This window comes from Chiloscyllium punctatum, chromosome 17, assembly GCF_047496795.1.
Source record: "Chiloscyllium punctatum isolate Juve2018m chromosome 17, sChiPun1.3, whole genome shotgun sequence".
Classification (NCBI taxonomy): Eukaryota; Metazoa; Chordata; class Chondrichthyes; order Orectolobiformes; family Hemiscylliidae; genus Chiloscyllium; species Chiloscyllium punctatum.
In genome coordinates this window covers 43,858,281-43,882,096 of record NC_092755.1, presented here as the reverse complement: position 1 = coordinate 43,882,096, position 23,816 = coordinate 43,858,281, and the positions used below count along the sequence as shown (strand labels likewise).

Below are 23,816 nucleotides of genomic sequence, written 5' to 3'. Positions count from 1 at the left end.
GCCTATTAAAAATCAACAAGCCCGCCTATGTGTGGAAGCACAGGAGATGGTGAGATACTAAACAGGTATTTCGGATTAGGGTTTTCTGTGGTGGAAGTTATGGAAGATGGAAAACTTAGGATGAAAAGTGACCATATTACAGAAGAGGAGGTGCTGGACCCATAAGGTGGATAAATTCCCGGAACCTGATCAGGTATACCCTAGAACTCTGTGGGAAGCTAGGGAAGTGATTGCTGGTCCCTTGAGATATTGGTATATCGTTGATAGCCATGGGGGTGGTGCCGGAAGACTGGAGTTTGGCTAACATGGTGCCATTATTTAAGAAAGGTGGTAAGGAAAAGACAGGAAACTATAGACCGGTGAGCCTGATGTTAATGGTGTTGAGTTGTTGGAGTGGATTTTGAGGGACAGTGTTTACATGTTGGAAAGGCAAAGACTGATTTGGGGTAGTCAACATGGCTTTGTGTGTGGGAAATTATATCTCACTAACTTGATTGAGTTTTTTGAAGCAGTAACAAAAGACAGATTAATGGATATTGTCTATATGTACTCCAGTAAGGTGTTTGATAAGGTTCTTCATGGTTGGCAAGGTTGGATCACAAGGAATACAGGAAGAACTAACTGTTTGGATGCAAAATTGGCTCGAAAACAAGAGAGAGAGTGTGATGATGGAGGGTTGCTTTTCAGACAGGAGGCCTGTGACCAAGGTATGCTGCAAGGATCGGTGTTGGATCCACCGCTTTTTGTCATTTATATAAATGTTTTGGAGTGAATGTAGGAGTTGTGGTTGGTAAGTTTGTAGATGACACCAAAATTGGTGGTGACAGTGGGACCTTGATCAGTTGGGCAAATGGGCAGATGAAGTTAAATTTAGATAAATGTGATGTGCTAAGTTTTGGAAAGGCAAATCGGGGCAGGACTTATACATTTAATGGTAACGTCCTGGGGAGTATTGTCTAAGAAGGAGTACAGGAGTTCAACCTTCCTGGTCACTTCAAAGGTGAGGCATGATCTGTCATGCATAAAGCCATACTAACTACTCCTAATCAAATGCTATCTTTCCAAATGCCTCACCAATTTGTGTGTATTTTATAGAACATAGAAAAGTATAGCACAGAACAGACCCTTTAGTCCACAATGTTGTGCCGAGGATCATTCTTAATCTAAAATAAAATAACCGTATGCACACCTCAATTCACTGCTGTCCACGTGCATATCCAGCAGTTGCTTAAATGTCCCTAATGACTCTGCTTCCACTACCACTGCTGGCAACGTATTCCATGCATTCACAACTCTGTGCGTAAGGAACCTACTTCTGATGTCTCCTCGATACCTTCTTCCTAATATCTTAAAGCTATGACCCCTCGTGGCAGTCAATCCTGGGGAAAAGTCTCTGGCTATTGACTCTATCTATGCTTCTCATTACCTTGTATACCTTGATCAGGTCACCTCTGTTCCTCCTTCTCTCCAGAGAGAAAAGTCCGAGCTTAGTCAACCTCTCTCCATAAGACAAGCCTCCAGTCCAGGCAGCATCCTAGAAACTTCCTTTGTGGTCTCACCAGAGTCTTGCAGAACTGCTGCAAAACCTCGTGGCTCTTAAATTCAATTCCCCGTTAATGAAAGCCAAAACACTATATGCTTTCTTAACAACCCTATCCACTTGGGTGGTAACTTTGAAAACCAAAGCACCATATGCTTTCATAACAACCCTGTCCACTTGGCAACTTGAACACCAAGATCGCTCTGTTCCTCCATGCTGCCAAGAATCCTGTCTTTAATCCTATATTCAACTTTCAAGTTCGACCTTCCAAAATGCATCACTTCACATTTATCCAAGTTGAACTCCACCTGCCGTTTCTCAGCCCAGCTCTGCATTCTGCCTGTGTTGCGCTGCAGCCTGCAACAGCCCTCGATACTATCAATGGCACCTCCAACTTTTGTGTCATCAGCAAATTTACTAACTCACCTCTCAACCTCCTCATCCAAATCATTTATAAAAACCACAAAGGTTAGAGCCCTGCGGAACCCCACTCACCACTGGCCTCCAGGCAGAATACTTTCCATCTACAACCACTCTCTGCCTTCTGTCAGCCAACCAATTCTGAATGCAGACAGCCAAATCTCCCTGTATCCCATACTTTCTGACTTTATGAATGAGCCTACAGTGGGGAACCTTATCAAATGCCTTGCTGAAGTCCATATACACCACATCCACTGCTCGACCTTGGTCGACCTGTCTCATCACCACCTCAAAGAACTCAGTAAGATTTGTGAGGCATGACCTGCCCCTCTCAAAGCCATGCTGACTGCTTTTAATCTCACTATGCGTTTCCAAATAGTCATAAATCCTATCCCTCAGAATTCTTTCCAAAACCTTGCTGACCACAGATGTAAGACCGACTGGTCTGTACTTGCCAGGGACTTCCCTGTTCCCCTTCTTGAAAAGAGGACCGACATTCACCTTCCTCCAATCCTCTGGTATGACTCCTTTGGAGAGTGAAGAAGCAAAGATCTTTGCCAGTGGCTTAGCAAACTCCTTTCTTGTTTCCTGGAGCAACCTAGGACAAACCTGTTCTGGCCCTGGGGACTTATCTATTTTAATGTTTGCCAAAACTTCCAGCACATCGATCTTGATCTGTTCAAACCTAATACCCAGCTCCTCAAAGTTCTTATTCACAACAAGGTCCCTTTCCTTAGTGAAAACCGAAGCAAAAAAGCTCATTTAGGGCTTCCCTATCTGCTCAGACTCCATGCACAAGTTCCCCACTCTATCCCTGACCACCCCTACCTTCTCCCTGATCATTCTCCTATTCCTCACATTTGAGTAAAATGCCTTTGGGTTGTCCTTAATCCTTCCTGCCAAGCCTTTTGTCGTGCCTCATCCTAGCTCTCCTCAGTCCATTTTTGAACTCCTTTCTAGTAAGTCTGTACTCCTCCAAAGCTGTGCTAGATCCTTGCTTCCACTACCTTACGTGTGTTGCCTTCTTCCTTTTGACGAGAAGTTCTTCTGTTCTCATCATCCAAGGCTCCTTAACCTTACCCCTTCTTGCCTGTCTCAGAGGAGCAAATTTGTATATCACTTGCAACAATTGCTCCTTAAGCAGTCTCCACATGTCTGTTGTGCCCTTTCTGTGGAACAATTGCTCCCAATCTGTACTTCCCAACTCCTGTCCGATAGTATCATAATTTCCTTTTCCCCAGTTAGATATCTTCCCTTCGTAACTGCTCCTTTCCCTCTCCAAGGCTATGGTAAATATGAGGCAGTTGTGGTCCCTGTCACCAAAGTGTTCTCCCACCGCAAGATCTTTCAGAATCTTCTCAAGTAAGTTACCGACCACAGATGTTAGGCTTTCTGGTCTTTAGTTCCCATGTTTTTCTTTGCAGCCCTTCTTGAATGAAAGCACAACATTCCCTACCTTCCAGTCTTCCAGGACCTCAACTGTGGTTCACAGTGATGCAAAAATATCTGCCAGGTCCCTGCAATTTCTTCTCTAGCCTCTTACAGTGTTCTTGGATATATCTGGTCAGGACCAGGAGATTTATCCACCTTCACACCTTCTCATACATCCAACATCTCCTCTACTGTGATGTGGACTATCCCCAAGATATCACCACTAACTTCCCCACATTCCCAAGACTGTTGTTTTATTTTTTTTGCCTTTAAGGAGATGTACCTCCCTTTTGTAATCAAATGATAATAAGTTTCATTTTATTCATCGCTTTGGGGAAAGTGTCATGGCTGCGGATCACAACCCTGGATCACCTGCAGACATTTGAAACTTTTCATTACAAAAGGATATACAGTCAAAAGATACTCTTTTGAGATTCGGCAGGGTCTGCTCCATCCATTCCTTTTCGTTTTATTCTCTCTAGATTTTTTTTCTCCTCTGTCTTTTTCCTCTTCTGTCAGCGGCCTGGACGAGAGCGGGGTGGACACTAGCCAACAGCCTGGAATGAAGACGATTACTTTTTGGGAACCAGTGGAGCCCGGGCAGACCACCTGGAAGGTCTCTTAGAAAGATTGTAATGTCTATCTTTTTAGCTTTATTTATTATTTTCCTAATTTATACTATACATATGTGTCATGTAGTGTAACTTTTTTCTTTATATTTTTCTGATTTTTTTTTGTAGCTGGGTACTGGTTGTATCTGAAATGGTGCCATGTGATGGTGACATTGTACAGTTTTCACTGTACTCCTCTTGTACTCCTGTGACTCTTCATCAGAACCCTTTGATATTCTCTCCACAAATACTATTAGACCAGCTGAGTTTCTCTAGCACTTGCTGTTTTTGTGCCTTAAGTCCGAGTGTCTGGACTGGTGTGCTGCAAGTAACCTTAAAGAAAGGGTTATGTCCCAATGAATGCTGCCAGTCAGGCACTGTTGAATGCAACCAGGTCAAATTAATTTCAGTCAGTAAGCAAAGAGTCTTGTCATTGATTTGTTTTGATTCAATGCTATCATGTGCAATGAGGTACAGTGAAAAATATTGTCTTACATACTTTACAGGCATATCATACTATAGTGCATCAGGGTAACAGAGCAGAATGCAGCATACGATGTTACAGCTGCAAGAAGGTGCAGACAGAGATCAACCACCACCTGACGAAGGAGCAGCGATCCAAATAAACCTGTTGAACTATAACCTGGTGTTGTGTGATTTTAACTTTGTACACCCAGTCCAACCTCCAAATCAGAGAAACAAGCATCAGTGTTAAAGATGTCAGTTCAAAAGTCTAATAACAGGGAAGAAGCTGTTCTTGAATCTATTTGTATGTGTATGCAAACATTTGTATCTTCTGTCTGATAGAAGAGCATGGAAAAGAGTATAGCCAGGCTGGGATTATGTTGGTTGCATTCCCGATGCAGGAGGAAGTATAGGTGAAGTCAGTGGATGGAAGACTTGTTTGCGTGATGGACTGGGCTGTGTTCACAACTCTAGTTTCTTTTGGTCTTGGGGAGAGCAGTTACCATACTATACTGTGATGCTTCCAAATGTGATGCTTTCTATGGTGCATCAATAAAAAAATTGCAATAATCTTTATAGATAGGCCAAAAATCTTTAGCCTCCTGAGGAATTAGAGGTGCTATTGTGCTTTCTTGACCATAGTGTGTCAGTGGGTGGATCAGGACAGATTGTTGGTGATCATCACTCCCAGAAACTTGACGCTCTTGACCATTTCCACTTCCCTCCATTCTGCTTCCTGAAGACAATGATCGGCTCCTTTGTTTTTATGTTGTAGATGGAGAGATTTTTGTTTTTACACCATGCTGTCAAGTGCACCATCTCCTTTCTGTACTTCCATGTCAGTACTACCAGTAACACGCAAGTTAACTGCCACAATGGTAAACTATCTACCTCTACCCATAGAGACTGATCCATATTTATTTTTAACTTTTATCTCTTTTTGAACTTGTCTCATTTTAATTTGTGTGGAAGTTTGTTGCAATATAACTTTTTTCTGGCATCTAATAAGTAATAAGGTCATTCTTTTGTAAACTCAAGCTTGGTTAAATTGGCTTCTTTCATAATACAAATTTATTGGGGGAAATTAGAATCACTAGAGAAGTAGTATTCAGTACATTGTTGGAGTTGTGGGCTGACAGGTGCTGGATCCTGATTATCTACATCCTGGGGTCTTAAAAGAAGTGTCTTGTGAGATAGTTTATGCAATGGTTTTAAATGTTAAAAATTCTTTGAATCTTTAGTATGGAAAATTGTGAATGTTACTCCTTTAGTCAAAAAGGGAGACAGAAAGTTGGAATTTACAGGCCATTTAGATTAACATTTGTCATAAGGAAGATTTTTAAAGCTCTTATGGAGTAATAGCAGGCCGCTTAGCTAAAGTCAAGGTAATCAGGGGCAGTTAACATGATTTGTGAAAGGGAAATCATGTTGAACCAATTTATTTGCATGCTTTGAGAACTAACATGTTTTGTGACTAAAGGGGAGCCAGAGGATGTACTATAGTTACATCTCCAGAGAACATTTGATAAGGTGCCACATTAGGGAAACTAAAAGATCATGGTGTGGGGGTAACACATTAACATGGATAGTTAATCAGGCAAAACTGAGTCATTTTATGGTAGACAAGAAGTAACAAGTAGCGTATCACATAGAGATTAATGCTGGGCTGTCAAACTGTTTACAATTTATGTAAATAACTTGGAAGGAGGGATCGAAGGTAATGTTGACAAAGTTTCTGATGATGAAGATACTAGAAAAGTAAGTTGTGAAAAGGACATGGAGTCTACAAACCAGTATAAATCGTTTAAGTGAATGGGCAAAGATCAGACAAATGGAGTATGATGTGGAAAATTGTGAAATTGTCTATTTTAGCAGGAGAATTGTAAAGAAGTGTGTCTGCTAAATGGTGAGAGATGCAGAGGTGTCTGGGTGTCCTGATGCCTGAATTTTAAAGGTTTGTATGCAAGTACAAATAATTAGGAAAGCTAATGGAATATTATTGTCTATTCTGAGGGGAAATGTATAAAAAAAAGTCTGAAAAACAATCAACATGATGGAGACACCCAGCAAGTTTGGCATCCTGTGTGGACAGAGAAACAGAATTAATGCTTCAAGTTAACTTTGGAGAAACGAAGAAGAGTCATATTGATTGGTAGTTTTCTTTTGTGACCAAGGGGTGAAAATTTATCTGGGTTAGATGTGAAAGTGGTGTAATCAGATCAGCCATGACTTTATTGAATAGTGGAACAAGCTCAAGGGACCAAGTTACCTACATGTCCTAATCTGTATGTTTGTATGGTGAATCAGTTGCCTGATGCTCTCCTTCAATGAAGTTTTCCTATTTTGTATTTACAATTCTTTAGACACACTCTACAGCAGCACACTGCCAATCTATGCGTATGATGCCGATCGAGTTGAAGAACAAAGACGGAACCAGGAAAGCATGCCTTACATAGATGATTCACCTTCGTCATCACCTCAGCTCAGCTCCAAAAGTCGGGGTAGCAGGGACACTATCTCATCTGGATCCTTGGAATCTACCAAGTCCGTGAGTAGATTTATTCTGAAACGGTAAAGCCCAACACAATGCCTAGAGAAGAATGCAAAGATGTGAAGGGATTAAACAAAATTGTACTTTGAAAAAATATGTTGTTGCGTAAGAGAATGAGTAGGGTAGCTTCTTAGCATCACTACTACATAATGAATCAAAAATAACTGAGATCAAATAAATGTTTAATTAACATTGCATACTGTAGTGTAGCCAGTTAAAGCAATGCAATGTTGGCATTTTCAGATTATTCCTAATAAAATATCATACATAAGGAAATCTGTGTTGCAAGACAGGTCATTTTAGGTTAATAACTGCTGAAAATGACTTGCTTTCTAATGATTTTCTCTTTTTGTATGTGTGCATGACAGTTAGTGCAAGATTGACATTGCCTCATTTAATGTTATTTCATTTCACCATCATTCAGAAACTGGGGTCATTTGAAACATTTGAATTGTAAGTTGTTTTGTGTTGATGTAACATTAGATTGCATGAACCAATTGATACAATTTCGCTCCCTAACCTATCCTTTTGCTGCTGACTCTCCAGCTTTCAGTATCTGCCACTGCCAGTCTTGCTCTCTTGCTGATCCTTTTTCATTTTAAACCTTTTTCATTCTAATCCTCGTGCTCCCAATCCTGCTGCTTGTTGCTTTCCTTTCCTGAACTCTACTATCGGTGTGAGAGCTACAGTGCCACCAGGGTAGGGGTTTCAGGACCTGTGTTCTCACTCAAGCCTCTAGGTTCATATTGATCTGAAACTGGAGCTTCAGGGTTGTCAGGGTGTAGGTCCAATTTGCAGAATTGCATTTTGAAAGCTTTTGTAGCCAATGTCATCACTAGACTCTTATCCTTGTGAGGGTTCTATTCCAAGCACTAGCGCTATCTTTTTATGCTACTATTACATTTTAATTTTATATGTAGAAATGTATATTTTGAATAATTAAATATAGATTTGAACAGTTTTTAGGTGTCTTTATTCTGTTAGAAGAAAATACATATTGTTCAAAATGCAAAACTGTTACAAACTTCTGTAGATTATTGAAACAATCTGGTTGAATTTGACTTAGGTTTGTATTTGTTGCCTAATGTACAGTGTTTTGAGGTAGAATTTGATGTTGGTGCAAAGCTAAGCCTATCTTAAACCTATTGGTATTTGAATTTTACTACTTATTATGTAACTTAACTTGGCTTTGAAGTGGAATACATGTGACCATAACTGTTAACATATGCATTTGTAAACAAAGAGAATTGGAATAGAATTTATTTGCAAAAGTGAGTGTTTTTCTAATATCCGTGGCAGAATTCAGACTGTAATCTGATTTTGTCTGTGCCACCCTTTCAACTGATCTTTTGATCCTTCAATGGCTAAATGTAACTCTCTGAGTAACTAAGAGTAACTCTCTGAGATGGAAGTATCTGTCGATTCATTCAATAAAAGTTGAGAGAATTCTTTTGATATTGAAATGACTTAGTTCCTTTCAAAGAAAGGCCAGAAAATCTAGACCTGCTGATGCTGAGGGAGCTGTGACATGTATACTTATTTGCAACAAATTTGTTTCTGGTATTCCAATTAACTCACATTATTTTGTTGTTTAAACTACCCAAATGTGAACTTAGAATTATTCCAATTTTTGTGAAGCCACAAACTTTCAATGGAACATAAACTTTACAGGAATGGGCCCTTCAGCCCACGATGTTGTGCCAAACATGATGTCATATTAAACTAGTTCCTTCTGCTTGCCCTTCGTCCATATTCCTCCATTCCTTGCATATTCATGTGCTTATCTAAAAGTGCCTTGAATATCCCTATATCTGTCTGCTCCACCACCCCTGGCAGTGTGATCCAGACTCTTGCCATTCTGTATGTTATACCCTTGCCCCTCACATCTCCTTTGAATGTTTCTCCTCTCACCTTAAATGCATGCTCCCTATTATTAGGCACTTCAGCTCTGGGAAAAAGATTATGACCATCAAGTCTGTCTATGCATTGCATGATTTTATAGACTTCTATCAAGTCTCCCCTCAGCCTCCACCACCCCAGAAAACAACCTGAATTTTTCTAGCCTCTCATAGCTCATACCCTCTAATGACAGGCAGCATCCTGGTTACCTCTTCTGCACCCTTTCCAAAGCCTCCACATATTTCCAGTAATGTGGCAACCAGAATTGAACACAATACTCTTGAAGTGTGGCCTAACCGAAGTCTTGTAAGGTTGCAACATGACGTCCTGATTCTTGTACTCAATTTCCTTACCAGTAAAGACACACATGCCATATGCTTTTGTTATCACCTGAACTACTTGAGTGGCCACTTTCAGGATGCTATGGGTTTGAATCTGAAGATTCCTCTGCACATTAATGCTGTTGAGGGTTTACCACTAACTCTATACTTTGCCTTGACATTTGATCTTCCAAAGTGCAGCACCTCTCTCACTTACCCAGATTAAACTCCATCTGCCATTTCTCAGCCATATCGCCAACCGATCAATATCCTGCTGTATTCTTTGACAACCTTCTACACTAACCACAACTCCACCGATCTTTGTATTGTCCAAGTCATTTACATATATTACAAACATTAGAGGTCCTGTACGGATCCCTGTGGAACACCACTAATCATGGACTGCCAGCCAGAAAAACAGTTTTCCACTCCCTGCTGCCATCTATGGGCAAGCCAACTTTGAATCCACATAGCCAAGTCACCATGGATCCCATGCATCTTACACATCTGGATGAACCTACCGTGAGGGATACTTTCGGAAGTCTTACTAAAATCCATGCAGACACCTATGACTCTATGGCCATCCATTGCTCTATACTCATCAGTCACTTTTGTCACCTCCCTTGAAATCAAGCAGAGGGTGACCGAGAGGGAGAGGCATCTCTTTGGCACATACGTTGCAGCCTTGAAGCAATCACCTGCACTGAAGAGTGATTGTCGCAGACCTAGTGTTAATGAGTGCTTAAGGACCAAACACTATATCACTGTAGAGTTTCCCTCCTCCCCTCCTCCTCTAACCAAGAGAAAAGGTGGGGTAGATAGATGTGCGATTGGAAAAATGGTTGGTAGCAAGGTGAGTAATAAAGCTTTGGCTCAAGAAGCTTCAGAGAGCAGTGGCTCAGCAAGTAGTACAAGTAAGTTCAGGTAAAGTCCTTTTAACTTTCCTCTTTAGTCTTAAAGCAGTTGATATGGCATTTAGAGCAGTCACATATTCCTCCTGCAGGGTGTGGATGGTCAGGGAGGTTTCCATTATCCCAGGTGACTATACCTGTGGGAAGTTCACCAAGCTACAGCTCCTGGGAGACCATGTTAGGGAGCTAGAGCTGGAGCTGAATGCATTCAGGGTTATCCAAGCTGCTGAGCGCATTATGGACAAGAGTTTTAGTGAGGTGTGTTGCAGGCTGGGCCAAACCCCCTCAAAACATTTTAAGAAGGTAGCTCAGACCCTACCTTTTTAGTTGTTTTAGGTAAATGTAAGGTGGATATTCCAGAAGTGATGCAGCTGGTCAGGCCACTTGGCTTCAAGTAAAACAATTTATTTACACACCACCGAATGAAACACAAGCAAAAGAAAACAGAATTTAAAATAACAACTATTTGAAAACCCAACCAATAGAATATCCCCGCAACTTTACAAAAGAGCTGTTCTAATTTCCTGCAACACCCCAATAAACATAACCCCTGGCAAAAAGGTAAATTCAAACACAGGTTCTTATATGAGAAATGTTAGAGAGAGAGTGAGTCAGCCAGGAATATCTGTTGAATCAGGGAATCTTTTTCCCTAGCATCTTTCTTTGACTAGCAACTTCAAACCGATTGCTTGCTAAAAACCAAACCAAAAAAAAAAATTGCATCTATTTCAATGCAAGAAGGCTGGCAGGTAAGGCCAATGAACTCGGCATGGACTGGTATGTGGGACTGGGATATTATAACCATTACAGAAACATGGCTAAGGGAGGGACAGGACTGGCAGCTTAATGTACCAGGGTGCAGGCGCTTTAGGCAGTTATGATGTGGTGGATAAAGGGGAGGGGGAGTTGCATTTTTGATGAAGGCGAATATCATAGCAGTTGTCAAGATGAAATAACTGAAGGATCATTGCCCGTAGTGTTAGATGCATTAGTCAGGGGTAAATATTGGGGAATGGTTCTGGGTGGGTTACTCTTCGGAGGGTCGGTGTGCACTTGTTTGGCAGAAGGGCCTGTTTCCACACTGTATAGAATCTAATCAGACCCATTCCCCTATCCTATTATCTGACATTTACCTTTGACTAGTGTACCTAACTGTACATATCCCTGAACAATGTGGGCAATTTACTGTGGCTATATCACCTAAGCTGCATCTCTTCGGATTGTGGGAGGAAACAGGAGCAGACACAGGGAGAATGTACTACCTCCACACAGATAGTCACTTGAGGCTGGATTCAAACCTGGGTCCCTGGAGCTATGAGGCAGCAATGCGAACCACTGATCCACTGTGCCACCCACAAATAATGACTCATCCTCTCCTCTTCTTTGGTGAAGGTACTCATGTACACAACATAACAATAAAAATGATTGTATAATTAATTGAAATATTTTGTAATAAAATTAATGATTGGTAGTGTGGTGATTATAGCAATTTCATCAAGATGGATGTCTTAGAATATGTGTTCCCTGATTGGCACAGTTAATTTGGTCCAGTCAGGAATACCTGGCTGACTACAGGAAGGAATATACTGGCTGTGATACCTGACTCTGAATGAGGCAGTAATATAGTCAAGGACTGTTCATTCGTAAATAAAAGCTGACTTGGTGACCTCTGTGGAGTTGTTTCACTGGTGATGATAGTATAGCACAATCCTGAAGATAATTGATCGCAACAGTCATCTTTGAGTTGGAGTAAGCACTTCTTACACCATGTCTTCGTTTGGGAAGTTTGATTTGTTCGACTCTGCCATCAAGGACTGAGCCCAGTATGTGGAAAGTTTTCCCAGGCAAATGACATTGTGACAGGTGAAAACCAACAGGTTTTAGTCCTGACAGCCTGTTGAGCTGAAGCTTTCTCATTAGGAGCTTAACTTTTCCTGAGGCACCAGATCCGAAACCTTTTAAGAATTGATGTTGAGGAATATTATGATCTCAAGCCACCTCCAATTCTGAGGCACTATCACTTCTATCAGCAATTCGAGAACCAGGGGAATCCTTATCGAGATTTTTGACTAGATTAGATGAGTGGCAGAAGCGAGGTACTTTGTTTAATCCTTAATGAAATGCTTAGAGTTTGTTTGGTATATGGGATTAATGGATGTAACTGCAAAAATGCCTACTAGCTGAAGCCCAACTGGACTTCGCCCAGGCATTATAACTGGCTTTATATTGGAAAAAATGCGGCAAGGGGAGCATAGTTCAACAGAGTTTGTGGAACACCACTTAGTGGAGGCAATTGCATAACCTCAGTCAGGAGACATGCTGATCAGAGGGACTGTGGGTCAGCCAAGCAAAGCCAAGCCTCAGCTAAACAGTTAAAAGTTTCTTCAGGCTCCTGGCCTGCAAGCCGTTGTAGTTATTGTTGGTACGTGGACTTGAGACAGTGAACGAACCTCACTAGGCATAAATGGAGTAAGAGATCCAGCAGAGTTCATATCATCTTCCTATATTTGTTTTGAAACAGTTATATTGCTTAGCAACATCAAATTCAGAAACAATCACACGTCTGATTGAATGGTCATCCAGTTTGAATGAAGATCGATTCTGGTGCAGCCATATCAAAGAACAAATAAAATTACAGCACAGGAACAGGCCCTTCGGCCCTCCAAGCCTCTGCTGATCCAGATCCTCTATCTAAATATGTCGTCTATTTTCTAAGGTTCTGTATCTCTCTGCTCCCTGCCCATTCATGTATCATTTAAGACAGATACATCTTAAATGATGCTAGCGTGTCCGCCTCTAACACCTTTGCTAGTAATATATTCCAGACACCCAACATCCTCTGCGTAAAGAACTTTCTATGCATATCTCCCTTAAACTTTTCCCCTTTCACATTGAGTCCCCTGTTCTCTTGCTATCCACCCTGTCTATACCTCTCATGATTTTGTAGACCTCAATCAGGTTCCCCCTCAACCTCAGTCTTTCTAATGAAAATAATCCTAATCTACTCAACCTCTCTTCATAGCTAGCACCCACCAAACCAGGCAACTTTCTGGTGAACCTCCTCTGCACCTCTCCAAAGCATCCACATCCTCTTGGTGATATGGCGACCAGAACTGTATGCAATATTCCAAATGTAGCTGACCCAAAGTCCTGTGCAACTGTAACATGACCTTCCAACTCTTGTACTCAACACCCTGTCCGATGAAGAAAAGCATGCCATGTGCCTTTTTGACCACTCTATTGACCTGCGTTGCTACCTTCAGGATATAAACAACCTGAACACCCAGATATCTCTGTATATCAATTTTCCCAGGACTTTTCCATTTACTGTATGGTTCCCTCTTGATTTTGATTTGGCAAAATCTTCCAAATTTCATCACCTCGCATTTGCCTGAATTTCTCGACCCAACTCTCCAATCTGTCTATATTCTGTTGTATTCTCTGACAGTGTCCTTCACTATCTGTGGATTCAGGCATACATGTCCACATTGGCCCTTGATGGGTCCTATTCTGTCTCTAGTTATTCATTTTCCTTTAATATACTTAAAGAACCTTTCTGCATTCAGCCTAAACTTCTCAGCCAAGGCTATCTTGTGCCTGTTTTCACCCTCCTGATTTCATTCTTCACTAAACTCCTGTATCCCCTAAATACCTTCAGGATATCCCTTGATCCCAACTCCCAGTACCTGAGCCATGCTGCCTCTTTTTTTTCTGGTCAAAGCCTCAAAGTCTTTTGCCATCCAGGATTCCCTATTCTTGCCAACCTTGCCCTTCACTCTTACAGGCACATAAAGACCTTGAACTCTAGCTATCTCTCTTCTAATGGCCTCCCACTTGCCGGAGGTCCCTTTGTCTGCAAACAAGCTGTTCCTGTCTAATTCCATCAAAATTTGCTTTGCCACAATTTAAAACTTGAACCTGTGAAAGTTTTGTCCCTCTCCATAATTATTTTAAAATTAATAGGATTATGGTCACTGGACCCAAAGTGCTCCCCCACTGTCACCTGTCCTGCCCTATTTCACAAGGATAGGTCGAATTTTGCTCCTTCCTGAGTAAGACCCTCTATATATTGCTTGAGGAAACTTTCCTGAATGCACTGAACAAATGCCACCCCCTTTATCACTATGGGAGTCCCAGTCTATGTTAGAAAAATTAAAATCCAGTACTATGACAACCCTATTTCTTTTGCAAGTCTCCCTGCATATTTGTTCCACTTTGACTATTTGGTGGCCTATAGTACAATCTCAGTAACATCACCATCCCCTTTATATTTCATAGCTCCACCCATAAAGCCTCTCAGGATAATCCTTTAATTATATCATCTCTGACTACTGCTGTTATACTTGCCTTAGTCAAAAATGCAACTCCCCCTCCCCTTTTTCCCCTCCTCTGTCCTGCGTAAAGCACCTGTACCCAAGCACATTATGCTGACAGTCCCTTAGCTATGTTTCTGTATTGGTGATAATGTCCCAGTCTCAGAGTTCATCGGCCTTACCTGTCAGCCTTCTTGCATTGAAGTAGATGCATTTTAATCCAACAGTCATTCCTTGCTCCCTGTCTTGTTCCAGCCTGACCTGTCTCTTTAATTTATTATTTCTGATCACTGAACCTCCTTCGAGCCTCTCACTTGCCTCCCTGCTTATAATTCCGTTTTCTCTCCCTCCTTTTTGAAAATGTGGGGTTACATTAGCTACCCTCCAGTCCATTCGAACTCCTCCAGAGTCTATAGAGTGCTGGAAAATGATCACCAATGTGGCTGCGATTTCTAGGGTCACTTCCTTAAGTACTGTGGGATGCAGAGCATCAGGCCCTGGGGACTTGGTTATAATCCCATCAATCTCCTAAATATAATTTCCTGACTGATAAGGATTTTCTTCGGTTAGAACAAAGAACAAGACAGTGCAGGAACAGGCACTTTGGGCCTCCAATCCTGCACCAATCCATTTTGCCTTTCCAAACTAAAACTGTCTTCGTTTACAGGATCCGTACCCTTCTATTCCCTTCCTATTCATGTATTCGTCTAGGTCCTTCTTAAATGCTGCTATTGTGTCTGCTTCCACCACCACATCTGACAGCACGTTCCAGGTATTCACCCCTCTTTGTGTGAAAAACTTGCCTCATACATTTCTTTTAAACGTCTCTGCTGCCTGCACCTTGAACCTGTATCCTCTAGTAATTGGCCACTGCACCCTATGAAAAAGCCTCATGCTTTCCATTCTGTCCATACCATTTATATAATTATAAACTTCAGTTAGGTTGCCCTCAACCTCTTGTGTTCCATTGAAACTAAATGAGGTCTATCCAACCTTTTTCATAGCTAAAATTTTCCATATCAGCAACATCCTGGTAAACATATTCTGTACTCTCTCCAAAGCATCCACATCCTTCTGGTGATCTGAATTGTATGCAATATTCCAGGAAGAATCGCTGGATCCAAAATGTTAACTTGGATTTCTCTTCACAGATACTGCCCAAGCTGCTGAGCTTTTCCAGCAAGTTGTTTCTGATTTACAGCATCCACTGTTCTTTTGCTTTGATCTAACATTGCATTTGCCTTCCAAACCTGCATGTCAACCTGAAGAGAATCTTGAACTAGGACTCTCAAGCCCCTTTGTGCTTCAGTTTTCCAAAGCCTAATGCATTTAGAAATAGTCTACACTTGTATTTTTCCTATCTGTCATGGGCCAGGCCAGATCCCCTCAAAATATTTAAGCAGGTAGTCTAGATCCTATCCTTTTCTTATTTCAAAGGCAAATATGTAGTGGATATTCCAGGTGTGGTGCAGCTCTCAGCTTTAATAAAAACAATTTATTTAAACACTGTAGTCAAAACACAAGCAAAAGAAAACAGAATTTAGAATCACTTAGCTTTGGAAAACTTAACCAACTCATAGAACATAGAACAATACAGCACAGAACAGCCCTTCGGCCCACGATGTTGTGCCGAATATTTCTCCTAGCTTAAGCACCCATCCATGTACCTATCCAATTGCCACTTAAAGGTCACCAATGATTCTGACTCTGCCATTCCCACAGGCAGCGCATTCCATGCTCCCACCGCTCTCTGGGTAAAGAACCTACCCCTGACATCCCCCCTATACCTTCACCCTTCACCTTAAATTTATGTCCCCTTGTAACATTCTGTTGTACTCTGGGGAAAAAGTCTCTGACTGTCTACTCTATCTATTCCCCTGATCATCTTATAAACCTCTATCAAGTCAACCCACATCCTTCGCCGTTCCAATGAGAAAAGACCTAGCACACTCAACCTATCCTCGTACGACCTATTCTCCATTCCAGGCAATATCCTGGTAAATCTTCTCTGCACCCTCTCCAAAGCTTCCACATCTTTCCTAAAGTGAGGCGATGAGAACTGCACACAGTACTGCAAATGTGGCCTAACCAAGGTCCTGTACAGCTGCAACATCACCTCACGACTCTTGAATTCAATTCCTCTGCTAATGAGCGCTAATACACCATAGGCCTTCTTACAAGCTCTACCCACCTGAGTGACAACTTTCAAAGATCTATGAACATAGACCCCAAGGTCCCTCTGCTCCTCCACCTTACTAAGAACCCCACTGTTAACCCTGTATTCCGCATTCTTATGTCCTTCCAAAATGGACAACCTCACACTTGACAGGGTTGAACTCCATCTGCCACTCCTCAGCCCAGCTCTGCATCATATCTAAGTCCCTTTGCAGCCGACAACAGCCCTACTCACTGTCCACAACTCCACCAATCTTCGTATCATTTGCAAATTTATTGACCCACCCTTCGACACCCTCTTCCAAGTCATTAATAAAAATTACAAACAGCAGAGGACCCAGAACTGATCCCTGCAGAATTCCACTTGTAACTTGGCTCCAGGCTGAATATTTACCATCGACCACCACTCTCTGACTTTGACCAGTTAGCCAGTTCTCTATCCAACTGGCCAAATTTCCCACTATCCCATGCCTCCTGACTTTCCGCATAAGCCTATTATGGGGAACCTTACCAAATGCTTTACTAAAATCCATGTACACTACATCCACTGCTCTCCCCTCATCCACATGCTTGGTCATCTCCTCAAAGAATTCAATAAGACTTGTAAGGCAATACCTACCCCTCACAAATCCGTGCTGGCTGTTCCTAATCAAGCAGTGTCTTTCCAGATACTCATAAATCCTATCCCTCAGTACCCTTTCCATTACTTTACCTACCACCGAAGTAAGACTAACTGGCCTGTAATTCTCGGGGTTATCCCTATTCCCTGTTTTGAACAGGGGCACAACATTCGCCACTCTCCAGTCCTCTGGTACCACCCCCGTTGAAAGTGACGACGAAAAGATCATTGCTAACGGCTCTGCAATTTCCTCTCTTGCTTCCCACATAATCCTAGGATATAACCCGTCAGGCCCGGGGGACTTGTCTATCCTCAAGTTTTTCAAAATGCCCAACACATCTTCTTTCCTAACAAGTATCTCCTCTAGCTTACCAGTCCATTTCATACTCTCCTCTTCAACAATACAGTCCCTCTCATTTGTAAATACTGAAGAAAAGTACTCATTCAAGACCTCTCCTATCTCTTCCGACTCAATACACAGTCTCCCACTACTGTCGTTGATCGGACCTACCCTCGTTCTCGTCATTCTCATGTTTCTCACGTGCATAAAAGGCCTTGGGGTTATCCTTGATCCTACCCGCCAAAGATTTTTCATGCCCTCTCTTAGCTCTCCTAATCCTTTTCTTCAGTTCTCTCCTGGCTATCCTGTATCCCTCCAATGCTCTGTCTGAACCTTGTTTCCTCAACCTTATATAAGCCGCCTCCTTCCTCTTTACTAGACATTCAACCTCCCTCGTCAACCAAGGTTCTCTCACATGACCATCTCTTTCCTGCCTGATAGGTACATACATATGAAGGACACGTCGTATCTGTTCCTTGAAAAAGTTCCGCATTTCAACAACATCCTTCCCTGACAGCCTATGCTCCCAAATTATGCTCCTCAGATCCTGTCTTGCAGCATCGTATTTGCCCTTCCCCCAATTGTAAAACCTACCCTATTGCATGCACCTATCTCTCTCCATAACCAAGGTGAAAGTCACAGAATTGTGGTCACCATCACCAAAATGCTCACCCACGAACAAGCCCATCGCTTGTCCCGGTTCGTTACCAAGTACCAAATCCAATATGGCCTCCCCTCTGGTCGGACAATCTACATACTGAGTTAGAAAAGCTTCCTGGACACACTGCACAAACACCACCCCATCCAATCTACTTGATCTAAAGAGCTTCCAATCTATCTTTGGGAAGTTGAAATCGCCCATGACTACTACCCTGTGGCTTCTGCACCTTTCCAAAATCTGTTTCCCAATCTGTTTCTCCACATCTCTGCTGCTATTGGGGGGCCTATAGTAAACACCCAACATGGTGACTGCTCCTTTCCTGTTTCTGACTTCAGTCCATACTACCTCCAAAGGCAGATCCCCCTCGAACTGCCTTTCTGCAGCCGTTATACCATTTCTAATTAGCAATGCCACACCCCGTCCTTTTTTACCACCCTCTCTAATCTTACTGAAACATCTATAACCAGGAACCTCCAACAACCATTCCTGTCCTCCTATCCACGTTTCCGTGATGGCCACAACATCCTAGTCCCAAGTACCGATCCACACCTTAAGTTCATTATTTCTGATCCTCCTTGCGTTGAAGTATACACACTTGAACCCATCTCTGTGTCCGCAAGGAGATAGCGGAGCCATTGGCCTTGATTTTTATGTCGTCGTTGTCTATGGGAATAGTGCCAGAAGACTGGAAGATAGCGAATATGGTCCCCTTGTTCAAGAAGGGGAGCAGGGATAGCCCAAGTAACTATAGGCCAGTGAGTCTCACTTCTGTTGTGGGCAAAGTCTTAGAGAGAATTGTAAGGGATAGGATTTATGAACATCTGGATAGGAATAATGTGATCAAGGATAGTCAGCATGGTTTTGTGAAGGGCAGGTCGTGCCTCACAAACCTTATTGAATTCTTTGAGAAGGTGACTAAGGAGGTGGACGAGGGTAAAGCAGTAGATGTGGTGTATATGGATTTTAGCAAGGCGTTCGATAAGGTTCCCCATGGCAGGCTAATGCAAAAACTACGGAGGTATGGCATTGAGGGTGCGTTAGAGGTTTGGATTAGGAATTGGCTGGCTGGAAGGAGACAGAGGGTAGTAGTTGATGGTAACGGTTCATCTTGGAGTGCAGTTACTAGTGGTGTTCCACAAGGATCTGTTTTGGGACCATTGCTGTTTGTCATTTTTATAAATGACCTGGAGGAGGGGCTTGAAGGCTGGGTGAGCAAGTTTGCAGATGACACGAAAGTCGGTGGAGTTGTGGACAGCAAAGAAGGATGTGGCAGGTTACAGCGGGATATAGATAAGTTGCAGAGGTGGGCAGTAAGGTGGCAAATGGAATTCAATGTAGCTAAGTGTGAAGTCATTCACTTTGGTAGGAGTAACAAGAAGATGGGTTACTGGGCTAATGGTAGACTACTTGGTAGTGTGGATGAGCAGAGGGATCTTGGTGTCCATGTACACAGATCTTTGAAAGTTGCCACCCAGGTAAATAGTGCTGTGAAGAAGGCATATGGTGTATTGGGCTTTATTGGTAGAGGAATTGAGTTCCGGAGTCCTGAGGTCATGTTGCAGTTGTATAAGACTCTGGTGCGGCCTTATCTGGAGTATTGTGTGCAGTTTTGGTCGCCATACTATAGGAAGGTTGTGGAGGCATTGGAACGAGTGCAGAGGAGGTTTACCAGGATGTTGCCTGGCATGGTAGGAAGATCATATGAGGAAAGGCTGAGGCACTTGGGACTGTTTTCATTGGAGAAAAGAAGGTTTAGGGGAGATTTGATAGAGGTGTACAAGATGATTAGGGATTTAGATAGGGTTGACAGTGAGAACCTTTTTCTGCTAATGAAGTCAGCTGTTACTAAGGGACACAGCTTTAAATTAAGGGGTGGTAGGTATAGGACAGATGTTAGGGGTAGATTTTTTACTCAGCGGGTTGTGAGTTCATGGAATGCCCTGCCAGTAGCAGTGGAGGACTCTCCCTCTTTATGGTCATTTAAGCGGGCATTGGACAAGCATATGGAGGTTATTGGGCTAGTGTAGGTTAGGTAGACTTCGGTCGGCGCAACATCGAGGGCCGAAGGGCCTGTACTGAGCTGTATTTTTCTATGTTCTATGTTCTATTCCCTGTCAGTGCTACCTTCTCCACAGCCTCACTACATTCTTGGACATCCTAAAAAAACAGCTAATCTACTTGCTGGACTACAAGTCCGGATCTCATCCCCCTGCTAAATTAGTTTAAACCCCCCTGAAGAGTGCTAGCAAACCTACCTCCCAGGATATTGGTGCCCTTCTGGTTCAGGTGCAACCCGTCCTGCTTGTACAGGTCCCACCTTCCCCAGAATGCAGTCCAATTGTCCAAATACCTGAAGCCCTCCCTCCTACACCATCATTGCAGCCACGTGTTCAACTGCACTCTCTCCCTATTCCTTGCCCCACTGTCACGTGGAACCAGCAACAACCCAGAGATGACGACTCTGTCCGTCCTAGCTTTTAGCTTCCAGCCTAACTCCCTGAGCTCCTGAATGACCTCCCCACCCCTCTTCCTACCTATGTCGTTGGTGCCAATGTGCACCATGACTTCTGGCTGCACACCCTCCCCCTTAAGGATTCTGAAGACATGGTCCGGGACGTCTTGGACCCTGGCACCCGGGGGGCAACAAACCATCCGAGAGTCTCGCAGGAGTACAGTGAAAAGTTTATAATTTTGCCACATGTGACACCATCTTAGGCACATAGGTACAAAAAAAAGTAGTAACTGAAACGAGAGTTAAAAAGTGAAGCATTACTTCATAGAATAATAGAAAAATAAAGTGTTTCATAGTTTAAAATAGGAAAAGGAATAAGTTCAAAGTTCAACAGTCTTTGATAAGTCCTCTGCTTTTTAATCAGTTCTCAACGCTGCCACTGCAGATACCGTTGCTGCTGCTGAACCTTCATAGTTCCATATTAACAGAAGTAGGAGTCGGCCATTTGGCCTATCAAGCCTGTTCCGCCACTCCTTAAGATCATGGCTGATCTATCCATTGTCTCAGCTTCTCCTTCTTGCATTATCCCCATAACCCTTAATTCCTCTACCACGCAAAAACCCATCCAACTGTGTCTTGAATATATTTAATGAAGCTGCCTCTACTGCTTCCTTGGGCAGAGAATTCCGTAGATTCACTACTCTATAGGGAAAGCAATTCCTCTTCATCTCTGTCCTAAATCTACTCCCCTAATGTTGAGCCATGTCCCTAGTCCTAGTCTCACCCACCAGCTGAAACAACTTGCCTGCTTCTATCTTATCTATTCCTTTCATAATTTTATATGTTTCTATATGATCCCCTCTCATTCTTCTAAATTCTAGCGAGTTCAGTCCCAGATGATGCAACCTCTCCTCATAGGATAACTCCCTCATCTCTGGAATCAATGTGGTGAACATCCTGTACACTGCCCCCAAAGCCAGTATATCCTTCCTCAAGTAAGGAGACCAGAACTGTGCACAATACTCCAGGTGCAGCCTCACCAACACCTTGTACGATTGCAGTAGAACCTCCCTACTCTGAAGTTCAATCCCTCTAGCACTGGAAACCAATATTCCATCTGCCTTCCTGATTACTAATTGCATCTGCAAATCAATTTTTAGTGATTCATGTACAAGCCCTCCTAAGTCCCTCTGCACGACAGCATGCTGCAATCTTTCACCATTTAAATAATACTGTGACCTATGGTTTAACTGCAAAGTTGATCACCTCACATTTACCAAAATTGTACTCCATCTGCCAGACCCTTGCCCCCTCACCAGCCACCCCTCCAGTCTCCCCCGGCTTCCGAATCTTTTGGCTTTCCACTAGTCTTCACCAGATTGTATGCTTTTTCCTCTTCGTTTTATGTTGTCTCTGACTCCCCTTGTTAGCAGTGGTTGATTAATTCTCACCTTAGTATGTTATTTCTTCCTTGGGATGAATTTCTGCTGTACCTCCCAAATTATCCCCAGACACTCCTGTCATTGTTACCCCATTATGTTCCCTACTAGACTCCCCTTCCAACACTAGCCAGCTACTCCCTCGTGTTTATAGTTATCTTTACTCACTTGGAATATGGTTACATGTGATTCAACCTGCAATGTGAATTTGTTCATTTTGTGGTCACTGCCCCCTAGGAGTTTCTTCACCTTAAACTCCCTAATCAAGTCTGCCTCATTACACATCGCCAAATCCAGAATTGCCTGTTCCTTAGTGGACTCTACCAGAAGCTGATTGGGTATGTAAATGAGGGCAGTGCTTTTGATGAAGTGTAGTTGGAATTCAGCCGAGCTTTTGAATAGGTCCCAGTTGGGAAGCTGGTAGCAAACGTAAGAGCCCATGGCATTCAAGGAAATTTGGCAAATTGAATCCAGAATTGTCAGTAAGTGACAGGAAGCAAAGGTTGATAGTTGAGGGGTGTTTGTGTTTAAACTAGAAAAGAGGTAGCACGGTGGCTCAGTGCTTAGCACTGCTGCCTCTCAGACTTGATTCCACCCTCTGGCGACTGTGTGAAGTTTGCACATTCTCTCAGTGTTTGCATAGGTTTTCTCTGGGTGCTCTGGTTTTCCTCCCCAGTGCAAAGATGAGTAGGTTAGATGGATTGGCAATGCTAAATTGCCTGTAGTGTCAGGGATGTGCAAGCTAGGTGGTTTTGCAGGGTTAAAGGGATAGGGTAAGGAATCTGGGTCTGGGTGGGATGCTCTTCAGAGGGTCGGTGTGGACTTGATGGGCCGAAGAGCCTGCTTGTACACTATATGTAATTCTAAGCTGATTTTTCCCCTCTCCAAAAAAATACCCATTTCTTCAACATTCCATATATGTATTTTCTAGTGATCTGCAACAACCAGATTTTCCCAGTCCACCTGCATATTGAAATCCCCTTGATTATTGTAATAGTGCCTTTCTTACATGCCTTTTCTATCTCCTGATTTATTTTCTGCTCCACATTCTGACTGCAGCTCGAGAGTCTATACATAACTCACATTAGGGTCTTTTCTTCGTTAAACAAAGAATGACGGTTGCTGGAAATCAGAAACAATTAGAAATTGCTGGAAACGGTCTGACAGCATCTGTAGAGGGAGCAGCATTCGTGTTATGAGTCCAGTGACCCTTCTCTGAAGAAGATTTTCTGATTTTGTTTCATTATTTTTCTTTGTTGTTGTTCCTCAGTCTATCCTTACAGATTCTACCTCTTCCAACCTTTATATCTTTGTGCTATTGATTTAATTTCATTTCTTACCCACCCCCACTTTCAAACTGCCTGCCCTTTCACTTGGATGTGTATTTTTGCATGTTTAGTTCCCAGCCTGGATCCCCTTGCAGCCATGTTACTGTGATGCCCACAACACACTATCTGCCAATTTCAATCTACGCTACAAGCTTATTTACCTTGCTTTGTATATTGCAAGCATTTAATACAACAGTCTCAATCCTGCATCAACTGCCCCCACCATCTTCTCAAAATAGTTCCCTTATGTGCTGTATCAGAAGTTAGACTCCTGACCCTTTGCATGCTGTGTGTCCTGTTGCTTGTTCTGGAAACTTTAATAACCTCTTCGGAACCCTCCC

At 42.6% G+C, this 23,816-nt stretch overlaps 1 protein-coding gene across 2 annotated transcripts in view; it reads left to right on the top strand.

Moving 5' to 3' along the window:
* The window catches only part of LOC140487770 (breakpoint cluster region protein), a 457,801-nt gene that overhangs the window by 126,962 nt on the left and 307,023 nt on the right, over positions 1-23,816 (top strand). For both annotated transcript variants that reach the window (XM_072587008.1, XM_072587009.1), the window contains exon 2: positions 6,831-7,015. In XM_072587008.1, coding sequence (XP_072443109.1) covers positions 6,831-7,015 — 185 coding nt within the window. The remainder of the gene's footprint in view (positions 1-6,830; positions 7,016-23,816) is intronic.